This window comes from Pseudopodoces humilis, chromosome 5 (genome assembly GCF_049639895.1).
Source record: "Pseudopodoces humilis isolate 2021_Gansu_Grassland_sample_001 chromosome 5, ASM4963989v1, whole genome shotgun sequence".
Taxonomy (NCBI): domain Eukaryota; kingdom Metazoa; phylum Chordata; class Aves; order Passeriformes; family Paridae; genus Pseudopodoces; species Pseudopodoces humilis.
The window spans coordinates 71,794,894-71,805,391 of record NC_142204.1 but is presented as its reverse complement, the minus strand read 5'-3'; the positions used below and the strand labels follow the sequence as shown (position 1 = coordinate 71,805,391).

At 36.0% G+C, this 10,498-nt stretch overlaps 1 protein-coding gene across 1 annotated transcript in view; it reads right to left on the bottom strand.

Annotated features, from left to right (window-relative positions):
* Positions 1–252: 252 nt before the first annotated feature.
* The window catches only part of COPG2 (coat protein complex I subunit gamma 2), a 33,692-nt gene continuing 23,446 nt past the window's right edge, over positions 253–10,498 (bottom strand). Inside the window, exons 20-24 of the mRNA XM_005533091.3 lie at positions 10,373–10,498; positions 5,499–5,596; positions 3,236–3,374; positions 2,409–2,507; positions 253–675 (exon numbers count right to left, since the gene is read on the bottom strand). The exon at positions 10,373–10,498 is cut by the window's right edge and continues 46 nt beyond it. Coding sequence (XP_005533148.1) covers positions 545–675; positions 2,409–2,507; positions 3,236–3,374; positions 5,499–5,596; positions 10,373–10,498 — 593 coding nt within the window. The 3' untranslated portion in view covers positions 253–544. The remainder of the gene's footprint in view (positions 676–2,408; positions 2,508–3,235; positions 3,375–5,498; positions 5,597–10,372) is intronic.

The window sequence follows — 10,498 nt, the reverse complement described above, 5'->3', positions numbered from 1 at the left end:
TCAAGAGATGGAGTTTAATCTCTCGCTGCACATTGATTTTTCTGTGTGGAAGAAGAGACAGTCACAAAAATATTGCAAATTTGGAGGTTTGGGGTGGTTTTTAATTGTTGGGAATTTAATAGCATCCCTTTAGGAATAAGGGGTTTTTGTTTAATAAACAGCCATTGTGGGCTGTTTTTTTTTCTGTACTGGAACAGACAGAATTAGAACAAAAAAAAAATAAAATTTCTATTTTATTAACAGCAATTCATATGAATTCCACCACTTGAACCAGTGTTTATTTTTCTGTTAATAAAAAGCAGTTTTGACAAAAAAAAACCTGATTCCATTTTTCCCTTCCCTGGTTGAGATTCCATAAGTTAGGTGGGAATGTGTCGGTGACGACGAGGGAGGGGACACGGGAACGGCTCAGCGCCAGTCACTAATGCCATACAAAAGATTTCCCAAATTCAGGAATAAAAACTAAACATGCAGAAAAGACAGCCAGGAAAAAAAAAAAAAAAAAAAAAAAAATAGAAAAGGAGGGAGGAATTCCAGGGATTTCTCAGCCCACGGAAGCCAGGATGACATCGACGGACGTCTCGTCCTTGCTCCTGACCGTCACCTGCATGGTCACACCATCCCCAAGGGCCAGCCTGGACCTGACCAGCACGTCACAGCCACCTCTGTACACACCTGGGATGAAGGAACAGGGAGAGGTCACTCTGGAGATTCCCAGGGATCCAGTCCCGACCCAGGGATTTCCTTCTCAGCCAGGATCGCGACCCCGTGGGATTCTCCGGGGTGGAAAGTTGGGAAAGGTCCTGGGGGTGGTGGTGGCAGGGGGGGGATGTGGCCAGGTGGGCAAGAGGATGATGGGTACAGCCTCTCCTGAGGGACAGCCTGGAATTCCGGGAATTCAGGAGAGCCCTGGAGAAGCTGGAGCGTGTCCAGGGAAGGGAACGGAGCTGGGAAGGGGTTGGAGAATTCCTGAGGGAGCTGGGAAGGGGCTGGAGAATTCCTGAGGGAGCTGGGAAGGGGCTGGAGAATTCCTGAGGGATCTGGGAAGGGGCTGGAGAATTCATGAGGGAGCTGGGAAGGAGCTGGAGAATTCCTGAGGGAGATGGGAAGGGGATGGAGAATTCCTGAGGGAGATGGGAAGGGGCTGGAGAATTCCTGAGGGAGATGGGAAGGGGCTGGAGAATTCCTGAGGGAGCTGGGAAGGGGCTGGAGAATTCCTGAGGGAGCTGGGAAGGGGCTGGAGAATTCCTGAGGGAGCTGGGAAGGGGCTGGAGAATTCCTGAGGGAGATGGGAAGGGGCTGGAGAATTCCTGAGGGAGCTGGGAAGGGGCTGGAGAATTCCTGAGGGAGATGGGAAGGGGCTGGAGAATTCCTGAGGGAGCTGGGAAAGGGCTGGAGAATTCCTGAGGGAGCTGGGAAAGGGCTGGAGAATTCCTGAGGGAGCTGGGAAGGAGCTGGAGAATTCCTGAGGGAGATGGGAAGGAGCTGGAGAATTCCTGAGGGAGATGGGAAGGGGCTGGAGAATTCCTGAGGGAGCTGGGAAGGGGCTGGAGAATTCCTGAGGGAGATGGGAAGGGGCTGGAGAATTCCTGAGGGAGATGGGAAGGGGCTGGAGAATTCCTGAGGGAGATGGGAAGGGGCTGGAGAATTCCTGAGGGAGCTGGGAAGGGGCTCAGCCCGGAGAAAAGGGGGATCAGGGGAATTTCTGGCTCTGCACAACTCCCTGCCAGGAGGGGACAGCCGGGGGGGATTTGGGATCTTATCCCAAGGAACAGGGACAGGAGGAGAGGGAACGGCCTCAGGATGGGCCAGAGGAGGCTCAGGATGGATTTTAGGGAAAATTCCTCCATGGAAAGGGGGGTCAGACACTGGAAATGCCCAGGGCAGGGGGAAGTGCCCATTCCTGGAGGGATTTCCAAGCCCTGTGGATGTGACACTTGGGGACAAGGTGGGGCAGGGGTGGCCTTGGCAGTGCTGGGAATGGCTGGGAATGGTCTGAGAGGGCTTTTCCAACCTAAACAATTCCATGATTCTGGAAGAATCTGTGGGTGCTGCAGGACAACTGAGGAACTTGAGAACAAGCAGCTCCCAGACAAACTCAGGAAAGGGATTTAACTGCTCTGGAAATTCTCCAATCAGGGATTCTCCACCATTCCCACGGGTGGAATTCCCACATTCCCATGGGTGGAATTCCCACATTCCAACAGCTTTGGCCTGAGCACATCCAAGACAGAAATCTCTGAGTTAGGACCAGCTGCATTCAACACATTTCAGAGGATAAAAAAAAATCCTCTTTGTACAGAGAAAAAATTCCCAAAATAACAGCAAGATCTCCTAAATAATTACTTTTCATTTAGAAAAATCAGTGGGGATGTGGAAATTGGGAATTGAGCAGCAGGAACACTCACCAGCCAAATAGAGGGTGTGAGAATTTTTGTTTTCTGGCACTTTGTCTGACCTCTCACAGGGCTGCATGCCCAGGAACTTGATGATGTTGTTGACAGCTTCTGCATTTGGAAATTGAAAGGAGAATATGAAATTATTCCAGGTAATTATTTATTACACTAAATAAAAATAAATAAATAAATAAAATAAAATAAACAAATTATTAAATTAAAAAAAATAAATTAAATATAAAAAATAAAGAAAAAATAATAAAAAATAAAATACAATAAAATATTAAATTAAAAATAAATAACTAAATAAATAAATAAATTTTTAAAAATAAATAAAATAAAAAAGTAAATAAAAATATTAAATTAAAAATAAAATAAATTTTAAAGATAAATAAATAAAATAAATAAATAAAAATTAAAATAAATAAAAATAAATAAAATAAAATATTAATTTAAAAATAAATAAAATAATTTTTCAAAATAAATAAATAAATTTTAAAAATAAATAAAATTTAAAAATAAAATAAATAAATTAAATACATTTAAAAAATAAAAAATAAATAAACAAAATATTAAATTAAAAAAATAAAATAAATTCTTAAAATAAATAAAATTTAAAAATAAAATAAATAAATTAAATAAATTTTAAAAATAACATAAATAAATAAACAAAATACTAAATTAAAAAATAAATAAATAAAATAAATCTAAAAATTAAATAAATAAAATTTAAATAAATAAATTATATAAATAAAATAAATAAATAAAACAAATAATATAAATAAATAAAATAAATTTAAAATATAAATAAAAGCTCAAGAAGTGAGGGATTATCTCACCATCCAGGGTTTTGATGGAACTGAGTGCAAAGGTTTCTTCCTTCTCAAAATCATCTCCCACCTCCTCCCAGGCAGCTGCAAAGTTGGGTTTTAAAACTTTCTGGAGATGATCAGACACTGTCACCTCCAAATCTTCCAGCTGGGAGGGGAAAAAATGGGAAATTTCACTTATGGAAATGATCCTCACCTTGGAAAGGGAAAAAAGCCCAATTTTGCCAAGAGAATGCCTGGTTTTAACTCCAGAAATATAGAATATATTTATAATATTTATAATATTATAATATATATAATGTAATATATAACATAATGTTATAGATATAATGTAATAAAATATTATAGATATAATATAACATAACATAATAAAACATAATGTAACATATAATAATATATTAATATTATAAGAGAATATTTATAATATTCAGTATATAATATATATAAAATAATAACTATATATAATAACATCTAGTTATCATATAACTATATAACATATAGTGATTATATAATGTGTAATTTCCCCACTGAAAAGAGGGGAAATTGTATTTATGGTGGTCAATTGTAAACCTTTAAAATATACAAAAAATGGAGGAAAAAATGGAGGAAAAAATGGAGGAAAAAATGGAGGAAAAAATGGAGGAAAAAATGGAGGAAAAAATGGAGGAAAAAATGGAGGAAAAAATGGAGGAAAAAATGGAGGAAAAAATGGAGGAAAAAATGGAGGAAAAAATGGAGGAAAAAATGGAGGAAAAAATGGAGGAAAAAATGGAAAAAAAAATGGAGAAAAAAATGGAGAAAAAAATGGAGGAAAAAATGGAGAAAAAAATGGAGAAAAAAATGGAGAAAAAAATGGAGAAAAAAATGGAGAAAAATGACACAAAAACTGCACAAAAACTGCACAAAAACTGCACAAAAACTGCACAAAAACTGCACAAAAACTGCACAAAAACTGCACAAAAACTGCACAAAAACTGCACAAAAACTGCACAAAAACTGCACAAAACCATCTGTGGGACTAAAGGAGAGCAGAAAATGAAGCCATCACTCGATGGGTCAAATCCCCTCCTGGGCTTCTTCCATGGAGAGTTTTCCTCTCAATCCATGGAATCCCAGGACGGTTTGGGTTGAAGGATCTTTAAAATAATCCAGTTCCAACCTCTGCCATGGGCAGGGACAATTCCCAACATCCCAGGCTGCTCCAATCCTTCCTTGGACATTCCTGGGATTTGGGGCAGCCACAGCTGCTCTGGGAATTCCCAAATCCCACCCCAATTCCCCTTTTCCAATCTGGAGCCATTCCCTGGCTCCTGCCCCTCCAGGCTTTTCCCAAATTCCAGCTCTCCCGGAGCCCCTCCAGGCCCTGGAATGTGCTGGAAGCTCTCCCTGGATCCTTCCCTTCTCCAGGAGAACATTCCCAGCTCTCCCAGCCTGGCTCCAGAGCCTGACATTGGATCCTTCTCCTCTCCAAGGAATTGATGGACCCAGGGCCTTCCCTTGCAATCTCAGGAAGCCACCAAGGCTCTCCCTTCCCTTTCCCTCTCTTTCCCATCCCCATTTCCCAGAAAAATCCCTCGGGATGGATTCGGAGCCTCCCAAATCCCAGAATCCCGGAATGCTTTGGGATGGGATCCAGGGACCTTCAATCCCATCCCATTCCAATCCCACCATCCCAGGCTGCTCCAACCCTTTCTTGGCCATTCCCGGGATCCAGGGGCAGCCACAGCTGCTCTGGGAATTCCCAAAATCCCATCCCAATTCCCCTTTTCCAATCTGGAGCCATTCCCTGGCTCCTGTCCCTCCAGGCCTTTCCCAAATTCCAGCTCTCCTGGCTCCCCTTTATCTCCTGGAATGTGCTGGAAGCTCTCCCTGGATCCTTCCCTTCTCCAGGAGAACATTCCCAGCTCTCCCAGCCTGGCTCCAGAGGAACCTTTATTTCCTCCACTACTTCCTGAAATCTGCATCCCTATCATGGAATTAACAAAATTCAATTAACAATTAACAAAAAAATTCAAATATCTGGGGTGGAAAGATTGGAACCAAATTCTGAAAACAGCCAATGGAATTTATTTCATTCCAACCTCACAAATTCAACTCCATAAAAAACCAAAAAAATGAAGTTTTGGGGATCTAAAAAACGACATTTGAGGCGATTTTGGCGTTTCAGGGAATGTGTTGATCTCAGGATTGAGAAGAAACTGGAGCCGGTGGATAAACCAGGTTTATCCCAAAGGATGTGCCAAGGGAAGAGGGAACAAAGCCTGGGACTCACCACGTACTCATCCTCGTAGCCTTCCTCCTCGGGCAGCCCCGTGCCGGGGTCGCAGTCGCGCACCGTGAACCTCATGGTGCAGCTGAAGGTGCAAGCCACTGGAAAAGAGAGGAAATCCTGGATAATCAGGGGAAATTCCTCTGCTGGAGACCTCTCTTCCCCAAAAAAAAAAAAAAAAAGACTGGAATATCCAGGGGTTCTGTCCCAGGAATACAGATGTGCACTTCAATGTCATTTTATTAAATTTAATTTAAATTTAATTTTTTTTATCTTAATTTTCGTTTTTAATTTTAATTTTTTAATTTAATTTTTTTATTTTAATTCTAATTTTTTTAAATTTTAATTTTAATTCTATTTTTTAATTTTAATTTTTTTAATTTTAGATTTAATTTTAATTCCAATTTTTAATTTTAATTTTTTAATTTTAATTTTTTAATTTTAATTTTTTAATTTTAATTTTTTAATTTTAATTTTTTAATTTTAATTTTTTAATTTTAATTTTTTAATTTTTTAAAATTCTTTTATTCGAATTTTTTAATTTGAATTTTTAATTTGAATTTTTAATTTGAATATTTTAACTCTAATTTTTTTCATTTTAATTTTTTTATTTTAATTTTTTTAAAAAAAATTAATTTTAAATTTAATTTTTTTTTAATATCATTTTTCCCTTTGATTTTCAAACCCGAGCCCAAAGGAGGAGCTCAAGGAGAATTCCAGGGGGGAACAAATCACTGATTCCAAATGAAAACAGCCACCAGGAAAAATTCCACAAGGATTCCTGACAAATGGAATAAGATCCAAACCCACAGTTCAGCAAATTCAGATGATTTCTAATCTTTCCTGGTGTTAAAATAACTTAAAAATCCACTGCTAAATCACATTAAATAACTGCAAACCCGGTGGTGTTTGAGTGAGAATAAGAAAAGAAAGGGAAATTTCACATCCCAGAAAATCTCATTCCTATATTTTGTAGTTTCTAATTCTCTGAAGAGAGGAAAAAAATTTAATTAGTCCATTAAATAAAGCCTCAAATTTGGAATATTTTTAATTATATCTGGTTCTTGAAGCAGACCGAACACTCCCATGGTTTGAAATGTGTTCCTTTCACTGATTCCAGGCAATAAATCCCATTTTCCACAACCTCCACGCTCTGAAATCTTCTTTAAATCCCATTTTTAACCATCCAACACCAATGATTATATACTTTAAAAATATTAAAATATTTTTATATTTTAAATATAAATTTAAATTTTATTTTATATATATTAAATATATTTTAAATATTTAAATATTTTAAAAAATTAAAAATATTTTACTTTATTTAAAAATCACTTTGCTAAGAAGACACAGAAAATAAACATCTCAGGATGAACCAAAACCCCCAAATCTCAACCTTCCTGAAACTTTATTTTTTCCTGTTTTGAATATTTCACTTCATGAACTTTCAGGATTTCCAAAATCTCATTAGCTTTTTGTTTCTCCTCTTTATTATTATTATTTATTATTATTATCGTGTTATTATTATTATTTAGCATTTTATCAAAATATTTTGGTAACTCTTGGAATTTTTGCTCAAGTTCAAGTCACTGTGGTTTGAAAAGCACAAAATGGTTCTGAACTATGCAGGTTTTTTTATCTTTATGCTTATTTTTACTCAATTAACAGATTTTTAATTGATAAATTATTGTAAATATTTTAAGTTATTTTTATTTATGTATTTATTTTATTTATTTATATTTTTATTTGTGTTGCACTGTGACATTTTTTATCCCATCACCTGCTGCTACCTGAAAACCTTTAGAGGAAGAAAATGGAGAAGGAGGAAAAGAAACAACACCTGAAATTTTCCATCTTTTCTTTTGTTTTCTAGAATAAAGTTGCAATGAAATGAAATGAAAAGTGAAATGAAAAGTGAAATGAAAAATGAAATGAAAAATGAAATGAAAAATGAAATGAAAAATGAAATGAAATGAAAAGGAATGAAATGAAAAATGAAAAGAAAAATGAAAAGAAAAATGAAAAGAAAAATGAAAAGAAAAATGAAAAGAAAAATGAAAAGAAAAATGAAAAGAAAAATGAAAAGAAAAATGAAAAGATAAATGAAAAGAAAAATGAAAAGAAAAGAAAAATGAAAAGAAAAGAAAAATGAAAAGAAAAGAAAAATGAAAAGAAAAGAAAAATGAAAAGAAATGAAAAATGAAAAGAAATGAAAAATGAAAAGAAATGAAACTAAAATAAATGAAAAGAAAAGAAAAATGAAAAGAAATGAAAAATGAAAAGAAATGAAAAATGAAAAGAAATGAAAAATGAAAAGAAATGAAAAATGAAAAGAAATGAAAAATGAAAAGAAAAGAAAAATGAAAAGAAATGAAAAATGAAAAGAAATGAAAAATGAAAAGAAATGAAAAATGAAAAGAAATGAAACTAAAATAAATGCAAAGAAATAATGAGATAATGAAATAATGAAATAATGAAATAATGAAATAATGAAATAAAGAAATAAAGAAATAAAGAAATAAAGAAATAAAGAAATAAAGAAATAAAGAAATAAAGAAATAAAGAAATAATGAAATAATGAAATAATGAAATAATGAAATAATGAAATAATGAAATACAATAAAACACAACAAAATAAAACACAATAAAATAGAGTTTAAACTCTAACTTTTTCACCCAGTGACTTAATTTACACACTCACACTTTCAGCTTTTCTATCTCACTTTAACAGTTGTTTTCATGTATCACCATGAAAACACGCCCATAAATTTCCCATTAGATGAAATTCAGTGTTTTTCTGCATCTCAGAGCCAGATATCAGAGCCAAAACCACAGAGCTTTTTGTCTCAGCCTCCAAACCCTCACCTGAGGGATTTTTGGGGATGGTTTCTTGTTGGAGTCTGAGATACAGAGTGTGTGCCCTTGTTTCTAATATTTAGTTCTAGGATTCAAGGAAACACTGAATTTCATATGACATGAAATTCACGAGCGTGTTTTCATGGTGATACATGGAAACAAATGTTAAAGTTAGATAGGAAAAGCTGAAAGTGTGAGTGTGTAAATTAAAGTTTTCTTTAGTCACTGAGTGAAAAAGTTAGAGTTTAAACTAGTTTAAAAAATAGAAAACAAGATGGAGGATTTAGAATGTTGTCTCTTTTCCTTCTTCTTTCTTAATTTTCTTCTTTTAGAGGTTTTTGGGTAATAGCAGGTGATTGGACAGAGAATGTCACAGTGCAGCACACAGGTGTTGGGTCATTGGGTCACTATGAAAAATAATTTAGTTGGCATCTGTTAATTGGGTAAATGGACATAAAAAAGACCTTGAAGAGGATCTTGGTTAGCCATTTTACCCCTTTTCTATCACAGTGCAATGTTGGAGTCTGAGATACAGATTGAGTGCCCTTGTTTCTAATATTTAGTTCTAGGATTCAAGGAAACACTGAATTTCATATGACATGAAATTCACGAGCGTGTTTTCATGGTGATACATGGAAACAAATGTTAGATAGGAAAAGTGTAAGTGTGTAGATTAGAAATTTCTTAAATCACTGGGTGAAAAAGTAGTTTAGAGAACAGGAGAAAAGATGGGGAATTTAGGGTGCTGTCTCTTGTCCTTCTTTCTTCTTCATGTTCTTCTCCTAGGGGTTTTTGGGTAGTAGTAAATGATTGGGTAAAAAATTCCGCAGTGCAGCACACAGGTGTTGAGTCATTGGGTCACTAAGAAAAATAATTTAGTTGGCATCTGTTAATTGGGTAAATGGACATAAAAAAGACCTTGAAGAGGATCTTGGTTAGCCATTTTACCCCTTTTCTATCACAGTGCAATGTTGGAGTCTGAGATACAGATTGAGTGCCCTTGTTTCTAATATTTAGTTCTAGGATTCAAGGAAACACTGAATTTCATATGACATGAAATTCACGAGCGTGTTTTCATGGTGATACATGGAAACAAATGTTAGATAGGAAAAGTGTAAGTGTGTAGATTAGAAATTTCTTAAATCACTGGGTGAAAAAGTAGTTTAGAGAACAGGAGAAAAGATGGGGAATTTAGGGTGCTGTCTCTTGTCCTTCTTTCTTCTTCATGTTCTTCTCCTAGGGGTTTTTGGGTAGTAGTAAATGATTGGGTAAAAAATTCCGCAGTGCAGCACACAGGTGTTGAGTCATTGGGTCACTATGAAAAATAATTTAGTTGGCATCTGTTAATTGGGTAAATGGACATAAAAAAGACCTTGAAGAGGATCTTGGTTAGCCATTTTACCCCTTTTCTATCACAGTGCAATGTTGGAGTCTGAGATACAGATTGAGTGCCCTTGTTTCTAATATTTAGTTCTAGGATTCAAGGAAACACTGAATTTCATATGACATGAAATTCACGAGCGTGTTTTCATGGTGATACATGGAAACAAATGTTAGATAGGAAAAGTGTAAGTGTGTAGATTAGAAATTTCTTAAATCACTGGGTGAAAAAGTAGTTTAGAGAACAGGAGAAAAGATGGGGAATTTGGGGTGCTGTCTCTTGTCCTTCTTTCTTCTTCATGTTCTTCTCCTAGGGGTTTTTGGGTAGTAGTAAATGATTGGGTAAAAAATTCCGCAGTGCAGCACACAGGTGTTGAGTCATTGGGTCACTAAGAAAAATAATTTAGTTGGCATCTGTTAATTGGGTAAATGGACATAAAAAAGACCTTGAAGAGGATCTTGGTTAGCCATTTTACCCCTTTTCTATCTTAGTGCACATAACTCCTTGTACCTTGTAATGCTGATGAGAAAAAATTAAACAACTGAGACCGAGCAAGAGAAAACTGCCTCCCTCTGGTCAATCTTCAGTTCAAAGGGAAAAAGGAACCCAAACCCAAAAGTCCTTAAGGAGAGTTTCTGACCTGCGGTGGGATCATCCTGGGGGATGCTGACCAGGGTGTAGCACATTCCGGGCTGGTTGTAGGCCAGGCTGGGAGCTGGGATGCAGCAGACGACGTCGTACGCGTCCGACGGCTCCACCTGCACCG